Here is a 16,932-nt window from a genome sequence, read left to right as displayed (position 1 = left end):
TTTAATGAAATAGTTTCAAGAACCTACAATATAAAAATATATGTTAATAATGACTCCCATGGTCTAATCAGCGGCAATAGCAATTTAGCTCTTCCAGTTACCAAATATAAGAGCTTTTTCCATTAATTATTTTGGTTGTATAAAGCATGTGTTCATTAAAAATACAGCAGTGTCAAATGTTGTGCATGTTGCTAATTAAGTAAGTCTGTTATTAGTACCTGAATGCAGATGAAATCACATTTCATGAGTCATTCATGCAGAAATCTAGTTAATTCGAAGGGCTTCACGAAACATCAAGTTGATGAAAAACAAAGCTCGGGTCTATACACAGCTCGAAGCAAATACAGGAAAGTTATTTCTTGATATTAAAATGACTCATATATTTGAACTAAGGCATTAATATATGCAGAGAACTTCTATTCCCACCTAATAAAGGACAGCTTCTTGACATTATATAATGTGTGGTAGATCCCCTCAGTGGACAACTGGAGATTTCTGTTAGTTTTTGATAAGTGTTGAAGGTTCAGAATGACCCTTCCGTCTGTTTCCATGGGCACATCATAGTGCACCGCCCCGGCTGGCACAGAATAAAACAACAGCATAATATAATACAGCTTCACTTTAAAGAAGGGCATGGGAACAGACAGTGCTGGGTAGATTACTTACAAATTGTAATCAGTTACTGATTCCAAATTACATGGCAAAAATTGTAATTAGTAACATAATACATCACATTACACATTTAAGGTAATGTAATCTTTTTAAGGTAATGTAATCTGATTACTTTTAGATTACTTTTGACCAAACTCAATTATCACATTGATTTGAAAAGGATAATCTTGAACCATATTGATATAAAATACAAAGAAAAGGACAATATATAAAACACAAGGATGCGTCAAAGGAATTCCTCTTCCTGGTCTCGGACACCTGAAAATGTGTAATTTCTCATTCAGTGATTCCTAAATCGATATTATATGCAACGATTCTAGTCATTTAAAATTGAAATAGATGTCAGGAGTAAAAGGTCTAAATGGCAATCAGCATTTATGAAACGTGACTGAGAAAAATAATCAACGCCACCGTTTTCAGAGACTCGGAAAGGCATGAGTTGCATCAGTGTCGAGGATGTGTAGAGCAGTGTTAATGATTTAATTTGCATTGCAAAACTGTCATTTGCATTGTCTGTTAATCTTATTTATCCAGCTAATCAAAGATGGCAATCAAAAAGGTTACTGTAAGAAAACCCCTCAAGACACACAAATTACTCTAAAAGCTTCTGAGGACATTCTTATATATTCGACATTATTAGCAAAATGCAGATTGTTCCAAAAGCCCATTGTGTCATGAATGGATGGAGAATATTACTCTCCAATTAGATCTCAAGAAAACATGAGCCATTTTTCCATTAAATAAAGCCAGCACAATGCTAGTGCATTGCTATGCGGTTGCTAAGGTGTTCTGAGTGGTTGTTATGCCATTTTTGTGGTTGCTGTGGTGTGCTGGTTGGTTGCTAGATGACTAGTCACTAGCCCAAGTCAAAGAGCCCATTTCCAAGCTTCTATATTTAAAACCCTATAGATGGGTAAGGACTTCATTCATTGTAGGCTATAATTCAATGGGAATTTTCCACTCATTTATCATCTGCTGGTCAAACTCTTAACTTAGATCATGTGGAAAGGTATAGCACACCTTTGATAACAATGTGCAAAATTTAAGCATACCTATAGCACAAACAGGAGGAGTTGCATATTGTAAGCTTTTTGAAAAATCTCACAAATATGAGCAATAGTAATGGTGATGTTTGCCTTAGCAACCAACACCAATTATATAGTGATAGCTTTAGTAATGCTGAGTTTCTGTTATAAAAAGTTATAAAATATCAAAATACTCTTTCAGAAAGAATTAAATAAAACCAGTAATTACCATGAAGTTACACTTTAGAAATCTCTTCCTGCAATTAACTGTCTCTCCACTGACAGGGTTTCCCACTAATAGTTTCTAGCCAGTTTCCTTACAGCTCAGGCTGTATAAATCATGCTGAAAATATTCATAATTGTGCTGACCTCCGCAAGCGGTGTTTCCCCCATTCTATCAGAACAGCCTTGACAAGCCCACAGAATTCAATGCTACAATTCTCACAGGAGCACAGTGAGAACACCTTACCAAGTTAATGTCGGCGTGATTAAACATTACCTTTGTTAGGAAGAATGCATAATTAGCATGGAAATTCTCCAGCTTTAACATCTCATTTCAATGAGAGAAGGCTTATCAAATTCAGGGCCAGCTAGTGCTTCACCTTTAACATGCAATGTGGGGCATTTTCCCATGGACATAATAATAGCTCTCTGACTCTCTGTTATATTCCTCTAAGCAACCCAACAAAACACGGATTTTCAAAGTAGGGGTCCTGGTCTGTAACTGCTAGGCAGCATCTACCTTGGAGTGCTTATCTGATAGGACTAATAAATTAGCACCATCACACAGAAGTATTTTCAAACAGGGGTCGGTTGCATAAACTGCTTGTAAAGTTAGTTAGCCATTTTTTTCTTTAAGACTGTTCGTAACTTTTTAAGCCAGTTACATAAAAACATTGACTGGTCTAATTTAATACCCAAAATTTAGAGTTATTAACCCCTAACTAACAGCTAGTCACAGCCTTAACATAATGACTATGTTTATGCAACTGACCCAGTGGCGTAGCGTCTGGGCATGCAAGGTATGCACGTGCATATGGGCCCAGGCGGATTGGGGGCCCGATACGGCCTACCCTAAAGTAGGCTATACTTAGGGCGTCCGCATCGTGAAATTTTCGTCATTAGGAGTGTTCACGGACGACTGCACTACCCATTCACGTGCAGCCCAATTTTTGTGATGGCAATGTGGACAATGTGTGTGTCTGTAAAACAGCCCATGCTGTACAATAGAGTGAATTGAGTGCTTGAAAACAGAAGTCCAATAGATTTCTGCAATTAAATACTTTCAAAGGCTCGCACGCGCGTCTGTGCTCGAGAGAGAACCTGTGTACATGTTCAGAAAAATTAAGTATAATAGAAATAATGTTGTCAATAACTTTCTATAGTCTATGTTGAATGTACTGAAAATCATTAAGAATCTTAATAAATGGACCATAAATGGTCAATGCCATGTCTTAGCGATGATCTATTGTATTTGACCAGTATTCGCTTTCTGAAAACTTATGCATGCAGTAATGTAAGTAGTACAGAATTTTAAATGAGTCATATTGGTTTTCTGGAAAAACGACTACGACTGCACATTTGAAGATACATTTATTCACATCTGCAGTAACTCATACACTCATTGGGGTAGATATTCAACGAAATAAAATGCACATAAAACGTGATGGAAAAATATTTAGAGAAGAAACTTATAGTAAATTTATTAGGAATAAAACATGTGCATTAAAAAAAGACAGAATAATTCATTCATAACTGGAATAATCTTCGGACTCGCATCTGAAATGATGCTATGATCATTCTGAAACTCCAAAGAAAGAGGGGTATTGGTCGAATTCAAACGTAGACTGTGTTGAAAAGCCGTTTTATCATTCCTATAAATGTTTTTACCAATTCTGTCTGCATGTTAGTGATAATATCTTATTTATATTAAAGTCCTGGGACTCTTTCGCATAAGACAACTGCAACTGGAAGTTATACGCTGCTAACTTCCATATTCTGTGAAAACAGGTCGCATCGCTTCCGGTTTGGGTATTTATGTTTAGTTACATTTAAAGCCGTTTTACTCAAAGATACCTTCAAAGGAGCGAGCATATTAGCAAAGCAATGTCCATCGCATATTCAGAATGATATCTAAAAGTTAATTTTCCTTCTCACTAATATTTAGATATTTAAATTGAATGAAGCAGCAAAAAATAAAGAAGAGCTAGGTTAGCTGATTACATCAAATGTCCATAGATATCTGCGTCAGTTCGGTACTGACCAATTTCACGACTGAAAGCGATTGTTTCAGAAACTTGTGACTTAATTGTGATTTGATTACCTTTGATTCAGTATTGATTAATTTGGGGCCTATCAGGTGCAGTACATGGCAAAATTCCTCAAAGAAAAAATAAAATAAAATCCTCAACTAATACTGTAAACTATACAGGGAAACACAGCTGGTACATCTTTATAATATTAGGTTAAAATTGATTTGTAAGCTACTTACATATAGGCTAAAGTACACATGAGGAAGTTTATAATAACATTGATACATTTTTAATCACAATTATTTCATTTTTTAATAAATGTAGGCCTAAACATGTAAATGGTGGCTGTCATAAAATGGATTTATACATTCAATATTGAAACACAAGTACAAATACAATGAATATGCAATAGCCTATAGTGCATATATTTAGCAAAATGCTCCTCTCAAAGTTCATTTTTGTACCTAAATAAGGAGTCTTTGGACATTGAACAGCTTTTCTGAGGTAGGCTAAATGTGACATTTTTTACAAGCTTTTGATGCCCTGCTGCCGTTGAAACATTGCGTGTGACATGATACAGATTTCGGTAAGTTGTACTGTATCTTTCAACATACCTTTGGATGTTTAATCATGTTTGTGTTGTAACAAGTAAAGCAGAAGAAATGGTTGGTTCACGAGCGCTACAGTGATCCGTCATGCCACAGAGCCCCAAGAAAGACCGCGACTCACTCCAGTCTATGGGAAAGTAGCCCATTTTCAATTCTTATGAGAATCTTGTGACACTCAATAAAACCCACACACCCCTCTTCGGATCTAAACGATTCACATAAATGACTCATTTTGCTTCAAAACATTAATTTCGCCAAAAAGTGACTAGTTTGCAGGTATGATCAATTAGAAAACTGAATGGAGCCAATAGTCTGGAAACAAATATTTTCCATACTTTTCCTGACCTGGAAATCAAATTCTATACTTTTCCAAACAGCATAGGAACCCTGCACATACCACATGTACAAGTTAAGTTCTTTACCGTTGACATTCAATTCCAAACCAAAAAGTTAGTCGACATCTGTTGGCTTCCACTCACTACATACACAGAAAACCCAGACAAAATCAACCTCTTGAATCAATCCATTCCAGTTGCATAGAAGTCTTCAAACATAAAGAGTGACCATGACCAAGAACCATGAGAAGACTCACCTTTCCAGCATGGTTGGAATCAATCCATTCATGTTGTGAACCGTGTGAAGAATGTACCTGCAGTCAGGACTGGCTTTGTATAAACATTTTTATTTACTCTATACACTTACATGAACAAAACACCATATAAACACAAAGAGACTGATGCAGCGGTTAACTAACCATTTGATTCAGAGGCCTTTTACTTAAGTCTTTTTTTTCTTTTTCCTTTTTTTTGCGAAACACAGACGGCCGAGGCAGCACAATGCTATGATACTGAACGGTACATGCTTAGTACACTGCCTGCATCAGGAATGGAAATCTCTCTATAGACACTAATTCAAAGTAAAGAAAGTATAAAAGTATCATTTTACAGCAGTTGAAATACTGACATTAATAGCAAGTTTTAAATCATTAAAACCATGAAAGAGACTAAAGAGGCCAGTCTGAAAGAAAACAAAGATTAAGCGAAACAAAAAGCAGTTTTAGGCTCATGCCTCTGCATCTGTGGAATATCATTTCTTCTGCATGTTGATGTTTATTGTGCCTTTTTGTAAATATGTAGCACTGTTACCAAGTAACCCCACCCCCAAAAAAAAAAAAAAAAAAAAAAAGCCACACCTCACACAACTTAGTGTGAGCTCCTCTGCTGTGGATTTGCCCAACTGGGAAGAAAAAAAAAAAAAAAATTATACATATATAAATATACTATACAAAAGGCCAAATTTAAAACCTCCAGGAAGAGTTTGTTAGGACGAGCATCAGTGGATCAACAATGGCACAACACATTCATTTCTTTAAGCCCAGCAGTAAATCAGTATGAAGTGGATATGATTTGTAAAGGGGGAGTAACAGGGGTGAGGAGACCTGGTCAAAACCCATTTCCATTACAGTGCGAAATCTTGAGGTTTACGGCGAGAACTTTTTGGCTTGTGCTCTGACCCTTTTTTCATACTCCACTCTGTTTTGGCTGAAACAGAAATGCAAACACAAGATTCATAACAAAGGAAATAAGCATTTCAGTCACAACAGGCAAGACTATATTTGAACTGGGAGGTGCGTACCAGTAAATTGTGTATGCCTCAGCCTGTGCGGGGTCCTGAATATTTGGTTCATTAAGGAGTTCTTGGATTCCTAGCAAGATCTAAAAATATAAAGAAGATGTGGTGCTTCATGAGATAATACTGCCCTCTTCAGGAACAAATTGGCTTATGGAGATTTAAAAAACAAAAAAACACACCACACACCACAAATCCATGCAACATTTGTAGTTCAAATCTTCAAAAACAAAACCAAAAAAAAAAAAACCACTTAAATAGGAAGTCCAATGAAACAATTAGTCCTTAAATATCTTGAATTACACTTTGTTATTGGATATACCATTTGAATGGACCTTTAACAAATGTGTCAATTTTAGGGGTGTTAATTTTTCCATGTTCGTATTTTTTACTGAACGACAAGACGCTCGTTAACCAATCATTAACCGACAAGATTGTTAAATCTGAATTAAATTAGAATATAATAAGTGTCTGTGACACACACAAAAAAAATAAATAAAATAAAAAAACAGAACGAGGATTCACATATCGTCAAATCACGCACCCGCTTTTTAATTTTGTAATTTCATTTGAATAACGTGAGATTTTGGATTTGTGGAGTAAGTGATTTTTTTACTTAAAAACTAAGGCCCCCAAAGGAGGCCCCAAGTGGCATGTTGTTACACGTGTCATTTTCTTTAATAATTATTGTAATTTATGTAATTATTAAATAACCCCATTAAGCTACATTTCAGACATCTTTGCTTTCATTAAAATCTACAGGTTGAGGGAAATCATTCAATTTGATTTCACAGCGTTTCTATTATGACATCTCTTCAATTAAAGTAAGGGCAATTAAATATGTAAATATTCATATGGCTGCACATAGGTCAATGAATAATTTTTCCTTTCAGATATATCTTTTACTGGGATTCTGCGGTCATTGGTTATTTGATCACAAAACTAGATTGTCAAAACAATAGAATAGCTTATTAGCAAATGTTTATTTCCTACAATAACATTTGTTGATGCATTTAAATAAAGTAAATCCCCATTGTTCTATATGCCGACTTTCAGTTCGTTATTTTGACGCACTCCACAAACAAGAACACGGAACGGAAACCAAGACTGTAGTAAGCACATCTTGTTTGTTTTCTTTATTTTACAAACGCACAAGGTTTTGTTTGTATTGTGAAAGTACACAAAAGTAAACCCTTTACAGTTTCAAGTGATTATGTATCTTATGTGCACGTATCTTACTCTTATCTGAAGGACCATAAATGGAGTATTCTAACCCATTTCCACTCGGGCTGAAACAATAAATCGTGGACTCATGAATCGAGTAATGATTCTGGATCGATTCTGAGATTTTCTGAACACATCACGATTTTCTCTCAAATCGATACGAAGCTTCGTTTCTAACAGCAGATGGCACCAAGTGCTTTAGAAATAGCTGTACTCTGTGTGTGTGTAAGGAATTGGAAGCAGGCAGACACACCACTTAAAAGGTGCTGTAGAACATCTTTTTAAAAGATGTAATACAAGTTATTTTAATTTTTTTAACTGCCTATTTTGGGGCATCATTAAATATGAGCAGATTTAGGCTGCGGCCCCTTTAAATACTCACTCTCCCCACCCACGGAGCTGGCGCTTGCTTTAAACAGTGTATAAACAAAGTTTACACATCTAATATAATCCTCAAAATGGATCTTTACAGTGTGTTCATCATGCAACATGTCTAATCGCATAAGTATGGTATTTATTTGGATGTTTACATTTGATTCTGAATTAGTTTGATAATGCTCTGTGGCTAAAGCTAACATTACACACTGTTGGAGAGATTTATAAAGAATGAAGTTGTGTTTATGAATTATACAGACTGCAAGTGTTTAAAAAATGAAAGTAGAAAAAGAAACAAACGATGTTAACTTTAACCACATTTAACAGTACATTAGCAACATGCTAACGAAACATTTAGAAAGACAATTCACAAATATCACTAAAAATATCATGATATCATGGATCATGTGAGTTATTATTGCTCCATCTGCCATTTTTCACTATTGTTCTTGCTTGCTTACCTAGTCTGATGATTCAGCTGTGCACATCCAGATGTCCTGCCCTTGTCTAATGCTTTAACATGGGTTGGCATATGCAAATATTGGGGGCGTACATATATTAATGACCCCGACTGTTACGTAACAGTCGGTGTTATGTTGAGATTCGCCTGTTTTTCTGAGGTCTTTTAAACAAATTAGATTTATATAAGGAGGAGGAAACAATGGAGTTTGAGATTCGCTGTATGTCATTTCCATGTACTGAACTCTTGTTATTCAACTATGCCATTCTTAATTCTAGGGCACCATTAAACCTTCTATGAGATAATGAGTCAAAGTTCGAAAAGGTTGAAGCGAATTACAGGGGTGTTTGCAGTGGGCTGTTTACATTAATCTCATGTCATAAAAGCATTCTGAGGTGCAAGTACATAGCATGAGCACTCTTCTTCGTAAGCGTTTGAGTGTGCGGTTAAAAGCTTATCTAGAGCACCATCTGCTCTTAAAAACAAGGTTCAGAATCGATTTGAGAGACTTGTGATGCATTCAGAAAATCTCAATCAATTTATTCTCCAAGCCCTAGTTTCCACAGTTACAAAAATACAATTCAAGTGATCGCACCGGTGCCATGTGTATTTTGTACATAATTTGCATCTGCTTTTTATCACTTAAAGAGGTACCACAATTTTAATACTGTGTCTTCTGTTAGTTAAATAGCGACCACTGACCAGACATTTAGAAGTATTTTAAAATGCAAAGCATTGAAAATAAAGCTCTGTAAACACTGGAGTTTTTTTGCAAGACTGTAAGTGTCCCATTGGGTAATCAAAAGTTCTACACACACTTGCAGTCTTCACACCCACTTGAACACTTGAGCCAAATACAGGAAATACATCATGTAAGTAGCTAAGCAGTCAAGTGCAAAGACTGCAAGTGAAGGCATTTGGACAGGGCTACACTAAAATTGCTGACCTAACGTCGCGGCCTGGTCAACATGAAAAAAAAAAAAAAAAAAAAAGTCGTCAACCAAACATTTAAAAAAAAAAAAAAAAACACCTGATACTGCTCAATTGTAATAGTCCATGGTACAGTATGTGCAATTCAGCATGAGCACCGTCCCACTGTGGTCACCGTGATTTTGCCAAGCAAGACATGTTCCTGGATCAACATATTTATATCTGAAACATTCTTGTCTGAAAATTTAGTCCTAACCCCATTCCTTCCCCTAAACTTATCCCTACCCATAATTCATCCCTAAAATCAGAGGGAAATGATAGGTGAATAACGATACAGAAGCACCTAACCCTGGTTCTAAGTCTAAACTTGACAAACTAAACTTTTCCCTAAAATCTGATTGGAATGTTGTTCCAAGAACATGTTGTACTTGGTAAAAACCAACAGCTCAAAGCTCAACACCAGTTTCTGTTTCAGTTTTGCTTTCAATAAGTTTGACGTTTATATTGCTACTTTTATTTCTCATTCTTGTTTTGTTCTGAATAACATTAAATTTAAAAGGACTTGTGTTGTTAAGGAAACTAAAAATAGCCTACAGCCATGTTTATAGTGTTTGTAATGATTGCTAACATTTTGCTTTATTTACTGGTATCATTTACATAATTGATTTGTAAATGATACCCCCCCCTCTTTAAAAAAAAAAAAAAAGATTAACCATGCAGCAAAATGCTTTCAAAAGTTACTTAAAGGGTTAGTTCACCCAAAAGTGAAGTTTCTGTCATGAATTAATCATCCTCATATCGTTCCACATCCATAAGTTTTGCGCATCAACTCAACGCACACGCGTGTGTTCACCAGAGCATCACGACACATGCATTTTGTGTTCGTGCGAGAGCTGACATTGTTGCATGAACATGGTTTGGATAATGTTATTTTGTAAATAAAGTGGTAAATTATGATTTTTTTGCACAAACAAAGCACTCACATTGCTTCATAAAAATTGAGTTTAAGCCACTGGAGTCACATGAAGTACTTTGATGTTTTTCCTACCTTTCCGGACCTTGGAGTGGTAGTTGTGTTGTATGTCTATAGAGGGACGGAAATCTCCCAGACTTTATCAAAATTATCTTAATTTGTGTTCCAAAGATGAATGAAGGTCTTCTGGATGTGGAATGACACCAGGGGGATAATTTTTGGGTAAACTAACCCTTGAAGATTATTTTTAAACCATTGAACTGATAATATTAAATCAGTCAAAATTAACCAGTTAATGAGCATCCCCTAGTCAATTTACAAAGGTTTTTTTTTTTTTTTTTTTTAATAGGGGTGCAGCCTTTACAGCTTACCTGCTTGATTGTAATGGCAGGCCTCCAGTCTTTGTCTTCCTCTAAAATAGACAAGCATACGGTACCAGACGGATATACATTCGGATGGAATAAAGGAGGCTCAAATTTACCTGTAGAAGAAGTCACATGATAAAAATCTGGCACAATTAATAACACCACAATGTGCATACAGAGTACAAATAATAGATTAGCCCCACTGGACATCTGATTTACACTTTGGTGGAGAGGAAGGATAGTCATCCTTGAACAGCATCCGAAGTTTGAACAAGCCTCCCTCCCATGGTGTCTGAGAAGAAAAATAAAAAGGTACTCATTTACTTAACATTTTGTTTAACATACAAATGGCATTCAGTAGTCACTGAGAAAGGAAGAAAAAAAAAAAAAAACCCACCACAGCGGTTATGCACACCTGTACTGTAAACATCAAAATGGCACTTACCCCTTTTTTCCCTGGGATGGCACACTCCCAGTTCATCAAGTTCATAGTTCCATCAGGGTTTTTTGTTGGTACGGCTACAAAACCCTGAAAAAAAAAAAAAAAAAAAAAAAGAGAAATTTTTTTCTCTTTTTGTGGAAATCATGTAGGTGGCTTCAAGTTTCAAAATGTCAGACTATTTAATCTATGGTCTCGTTTGTGTGAGCACATACACCCCAGCAGTTTCAATAGTGACTTCTCAGCTGAAAGAAGAAAAAAAAAAAGAAAAAAAAAAAATTAAATAAAAGCGACATGTTCAAATAACTTCTCCAACGCAAATGGAAAGCATCACCCTTCAGTAACCCCTTCGTTGATTTTCCGCCGAAGGTTAATACTTCAGCTCTAAATAAATTAATAAGACACGTTTCTAAAAATGTTGTTGATTGGAATGATAAAAAGACCCTCCACAGGTCTACACAAAGCCTGTTGCTTCTAAAACATTAAGTCAAACAAAACCTCATTTCACCCTCTTAATTTCTGTATAACAGCCTTACATCCGTGATCGGAAACATCATACTTACAAAAGGATGGTCTTTCCGCCAAGCCTTTCGTTCTTGTGCGAGACGACTTAATGCTATACCAGACATGACTTGTGGCCTGCTAAATGATTGAAAACCTGCAAAAGACAGACAATATATTATATATATATATATGAAAAATAAAAAAAATAAATACTTCCATTTGGACCTTTTTTTTTTATATTACATTAATTGCAATCACAATGGTTGAGAACAAAGGTAAACCTTAAAACTACATTGGGTTCATACCAAAGAGGAAATGTCATTTTAAAGTCTGAAACAGATCTAAGGAGCGTTTCGATTTTTATTTCCTAAAAACATACAGCAGTGAAAGTGTAGCAGTGGCGATACACACTTGATTATGGCTCTATTGCAGAATGTGTGTACATTTCACAATCTCCATCATTGCAAAATCTAACTGAATCATACAAATCTTTTTACAAATACAAAAATTAAAAGGTCCTGAAGTCCCCTAGCATGTGTGACTATGTACAGTATAAATGAAGCGTGTGCTAATTGTATCAGCAGTGATAAGGCTATTAACCATTTGCTTAAACATGTTTTCCTATTTAATACATTTGTAAAAACCTGTTGTCATTTGCTCTGGGGTTTCTAGTTATAAGAAATATTGCAGCTCTCCCTTCAATTCAATGAAGTTCAAAATAGACAAACAAAATGGTTTCATGATTGACGACACTGAGGGTTTGATCATCATGAGTCAAAATGAGCGTGCGTCACAGTGTTTACATCTTTTCAATGTTACCAAACCACTACAACGCAATTTCTTTTTTTCTTTCTTTTTTTTTTTTTTGATAAATTCAGAGGCTGTTAACTTTATTAAAGACACCCTGTGGTGAAGTTATTAATGTTTATATGTCTATGTAGTGTTTTTAATAAGCTTTAAGACAAACCATGTGCAAATTCATGGGTCAACACTGCAGTTTTAAAGGGAAAGTACTCCGCAGTAGTGATCTACAGACTACGGATGTGCACAAATAGTCGAATATTCGAAAAATAAAAATACTATTCGAATTTTACTATGTTGCTTTGCTGGCCGTAAATGCTGTGAATCCATGATAAATCCTAAGCACTAAAACTCAGAGTTATAACTAAATGCACCGGGTGGCGCTGTGGAGCGTGTTTAACAAGTTTATTTTATTTGATAGTCACATAATGTTGGCGTCTGCCTTGCAAAGTTTGGAATTACTTAGATTTCATGTGCTTTCTCATTATGGTGTTGATATTATGATAACTCCTTTTCATTCATTCATTTGATCAAAAGTAATTCCATTTTGTAAGATCATTTTCATCTAAATAACGTTACCCGGCGTCGAGTGAGGAAAGACAGCTGTCCATCACTGCATTCACGTCAGGTAAGTGCAGCTGTAAGTTATCCCCTAGTGAGCCAAGATGATAACTTATCTGATAGCAAAATGATTTTGAGACACGTTTCCTTTAAGTTTCGTCGAGGGAGATATATTTACGAACAGAAAACACAGTGCTACTGTTAGAAACTTAGCTTAGCACACTGTTATATATTATTATTATCGTGTTTCTGCAACGTCTGTCAGCACGGCTCGTTTTCTCACCCGAGCATGTGGATATTATTGTTTTTCTCAACATGAACATGTGAAACAATATAAACACGATAACCAAATACTGACTCGAGTGTATTATGTACGTTTTGTACAATAACTGGCGCTGTCTGCTTTATTAGTATTTTTGCCGCTTGCGCTGCTTGAGATTAAATGCTTTTGTTCTTAATATTTTTCACATATTGTTTAATGCTTTGAACTAAAAGAAACCCTTAAGATATAAATGTAAACTTGTTGTGTATATTGCCTAATCGTAAGCTTGTTCAGAAATGGTTACAAAATATTGATGAATATAAAACAACGTCTTTCTCGTTTAACCTCATTTAAATAAACGAATATTCGAATATTCGTTTTTTACGAGCCCAAATATTCGAATACAGTATTTTGGAAAAATGCCCATCCCTACTACAGACGGTTTCAAAAACCGCTGGTGTTTCTGACGTCACAAACTACCTTGTAACCAATCCCGTCAACGTGCCGCCGGACTTTAACATAACACTAACTGACCGTGCAAGGGAGTCTCAAGACTAGGCAAGTTTATCCCGGTATATTCTTCTGTTAATATGAAAAGTCATGTAAATTTAGCAATATTGCAGGTGTATGATGTATATAACGATGTTATGATGACCTATATGTCTTTCTCCACTGTCATTCTGAGCTGTTCGAAGCGTTTCTAAGGGTACTGATTGTTAGAAGGCAGCTGTCTGACTCGTGAACTGGAACATGGCATTAGCAGTTTGATAATGTGGTAAAGCAATCATATTAATTACCACTACGCATGTTGTAAAGAGCGATACCAATCGTGCAGCGTTTACCTCAGTAAGTTGACCGAGTGGATCTCTGAGCTCGTGCGAGTGAGTGGAGGCGGGGCTAATTTGCATATTCATAAATCAGCATATACTAAATGAAGCAAGGGTGTAGAGTTACTATTTTAAATAAAAGAAATAAAAAAAAAAAAGTTTAAATATGTAATTTGGGTGATCAAATAGGAGCTTTGTGTAGGGTTGAGATTTGGTTCCATGTATCAGTTGTTGGTTTTTGAGACGCAGAATACACATTTAGAAAATACAAAAGATATATTGTGGTATAAGGTGTATTTTCACTTCATGTCAACTTTAAAAGGATAGTTCACCCAAAAATGAAAATTATCCCATGATTTACTCACCCTCAAGCCATTCTAGGTGTTTATGACTATCTTCTTTCAGACGAACACAATCAGAGATGCATTTAAAAATATCCTTAACGTTAGTCCTCCTAGGTTTATAATAGTTGTGAATGGGGGGGGGGGGCACATTTTGAAGTCAAAAACAATGAATCCATCCATTAAAAAAAAAGTAATCCATACAACTCTAGTGGGTTAATAAAGGCCTTCTGAAGAGAAGAGAGGCATTTTTGTAAGAAAAATATCCACATTTAAACTTTATACATTCAGATAACTAGCTTCCGGCAGACGACCGTACGCAAAATGTGCAAGTCGATTTGCGGCAGAAGAGTATTCTTTGACCTGACGCACAACGTAATGACGAACACTGAGGCGCAGAGGGGAGAGCAAAACAAAACACCAGTCACTGATAAGTCTAAAATGATAACTTTTAAAGCAAAATTTGAGGATTTCAATATAAGAGGAGCTTAAATTTGTTGCACAGTCCTATTTGTTTGAATCGCGAGAGGCGTCCAAGCTTACGATACTCATATGTCCTCAGTCATACATCGCATCAGAGGTTACTCATTTGACGCAAATCGACTTGTGCATTCTGCGTACGGTCGTCCGCTGGAAACTAGTTATTTGAAACGATAAACTTTTTTTTTTTTCCCAGAAGGCTCTTATTAATCCACTGGAGTTGTATGGATTACTTTTTTTTTTTTTTAAATGGATGGATGCACTTTTTTTGTATTCAAAATTTGGCCCCCCATTCACAACCATTATAAACCTTGGAGGACTAAGGATATTTTTTTAAATATGTCTCTGTGTTCATCTGAAAGAAGATAGTCAAATACACCTAGGATGGCTTGAGTGTGAGTAAATCATGGGATAATTTTCATTTTTGGGTGAACTATCCCTTTAAGATGATCTGATAACCGTTAATCAAACAGTGTAGGTCGATTATTATCAGAAAATGTATAATAGACGACAGTGAGACAATATATAAAATGGAGAAATATATATATATATATATATATGGTGTAATGTTTTCATAAATCAACGCATGTGAAAATGATAGTTTAATCCGACCCAACATTGTGTCAAATTAAGATGCCGTTAACTCTAATAAGAGGAGTTGATAACCATTATCATACAAACATGTATATTAAATCGCTGAAAATAATTTGCAGAAAGTTCAAATCCATAATTAAAGTGTATTGTAGATATTGGGTGAGAGAAGAATGCATGAATGGAGAAGCGAGAACGCAAAAGAAAAAGAAAAAAAAAAAGAGAATAACAGTGCACATTACTCCCAGGGTTTCCATAGTTAGCTCAATCGAAGCAACTGACTATACTGAATATGCTGTCCGCCTATGTTTGATTAGAGTAAAGAACAAATAACCCGCACTGAATTAATCTACCTGTCAGATGCGCATTTTTTTGCGCGATGCCGCACAGCAGCGGCGGACTCAACCAAATCACGCTTTGTTGCGAATAACTGCTCGCGTCAAACTACACGGAAGGAGCTGTTTATTATGCACGTGTGCAATTACATGTTTATAATACATGCGCGATCTGTAATTTGTCGCGTCGCGTGCGGTCTGGATAGGCGGTTAGCCTAGCATAGCTGGCTAGCTAACAAGACCCGCAAACAAAAACACCGCAAACTACAGTAAACGTTCACAAATTAACCCGTTTTTTTTACATCAGACATACCTTTTCAGTGAAGATGAGTACCGTACTCTAGACCAAGAGCAGTTTAATGTGAAATTCGCGTCAAACTCAAAGCAAAAATCTAGCGAAGTTTCCCTCCTGGAGAAAAAGAAAACACAGACATTTACCCAAGATAATTAGGACCCGTGAGCGCACGCGCAGATGCCTGCATGAAACTTTCAACAATATCCATATATAATGAGGAAAATTGAATGGATTGTTTCCTATAATTACAGGCTGATGAATTGCAAGGTATTCTCTATAAACGCAAGCTGATGGATATCACCTGAACGTCCAATTGAAAGCAAAACACGAACAATTAATTAATTAATGAGACAAAGCAACTGATTAAAACATCCTGATTTATATTGTTTTGTGATTAGTGCAATAATACTACGTTTTAACCTATTTACTGCTTGTTTTTACTAACCGAGTCAGAGAAACCCATAAGATTTTAACATTTTGGCCAGGCATTTCTTGGACACCTATAGGATGTCAAGCGCACGGTATGTAAAATACTCGAAAGCCATACTTGAGTAAAAGTATAAATATCTTTCCAGAAAATGACTTTGGTAGAAGTTAAAGTCACTGTTTAGAATGTTACTTGAGTAAAAGTTTTAAAGAATGTGATATTTTTTTCTACTTAAGTACTACTTAAGTAAAGTTTATTAAAAACTGTTCTATGCACAGTTTGAGCAACAAGATTGTGTTCAGTTTTAACTCTTTCTTACATTTTGTTTCTTTGAATTAAAAAATGGCTAAATGTTTATTGTAATTTTTAAATATAAAAAATACAAATATATTATTTATACATTGATCGTTCATATTAATACGAAGTGCATTATAACTAATAAGAGACTACTTTATGTTAAATGTAAAATGTTAAAATGTAAAAGCTGAAATTAAAAATGAACAATACTTTTATTAACCTTATTTAATGTTACAAATGTAACTTGTTACTCTTATTG

The 16,932-nt window shown here is 35.5% G+C and overlaps 1 protein-coding gene across 2 annotated transcripts; it reads right to left on the bottom strand.

The window, feature by feature from the left end:
* Positions 1 to 3,306: 3,306 nt before the first annotated feature.
* On the bottom strand, positions 3,307 to 16,109 carry ube2ia (ubiquitin-conjugating enzyme E2Ia). 2 transcript variants are annotated; one of them, XM_067382500.1, is made up of 8 exons: positions 15,968 to 16,109; positions 11,516 to 11,610; positions 10,959 to 11,042; positions 10,733 to 10,805; positions 10,520 to 10,629; positions 6,193 to 6,272; positions 5,996 to 6,098; positions 5,747 to 5,793 (listed from the first exon to the last, which is right to left on the bottom strand). In XM_067382500.1, the coding sequence occupies exons 2-7, from the start codon at positions 11,579 to 11,581 to the stop codon at positions 6,038 to 6,040; spliced, it is 474 nt and encodes a 157-aa protein (XP_067238601.1). In that variant the 5' UTR covers positions 11,582 to 11,610; positions 15,968 to 16,109; the 3' UTR covers positions 5,747 to 5,793; positions 5,996 to 6,037. The 2 variants fall into 2 exon arrangements, with proteins under 2 accessions (XP_067238600.1, XP_067238601.1); XM_067382499.1 differs by having other exon boundaries at positions 3,307 to 6,098.
* Between the last annotated feature and the right edge of the window lie 823 nt (positions 16,110 to 16,932).

This window comes from Chanodichthys erythropterus, chromosome 3 (assembly GCF_024489055.1).
Source record: "Chanodichthys erythropterus isolate Z2021 chromosome 3, ASM2448905v1, whole genome shotgun sequence".
In the NCBI taxonomy this organism is placed as follows: Eukaryota; Metazoa; Chordata; class Actinopteri; order Cypriniformes; family Xenocyprididae; genus Chanodichthys; species Chanodichthys erythropterus.
Note: the sequence above shows the minus strand (reverse complement) of the source record. Positions and strands in the feature narration are given on the sequence as shown.

Excerpts from the sequence above, each read along its gene's own strand:
- ube2ia (XM_067382499.1), bottom strand. The coding sequence starts at position 11,581 with ATGTCTGGTATAGCATTAAGTCGTCTCGCACAAGAACGAAAGGCTTGG. Across the intron at positions 10,806-10,958 it reads CCATCCCAGGGAAAAAAGGG|ACACCATGGGAGGGAGGCTT; the intron begins GTAAGTGCCATT and ends TTTTCTTCTCAG. Across the intron at positions 6,099-6,192 it reads GAGGCATACACAATTTACTG|CCAAAACAGAGTGGAGTATG; the intron begins GTACGCACCTCC and ends TTTCTGTTTCAG.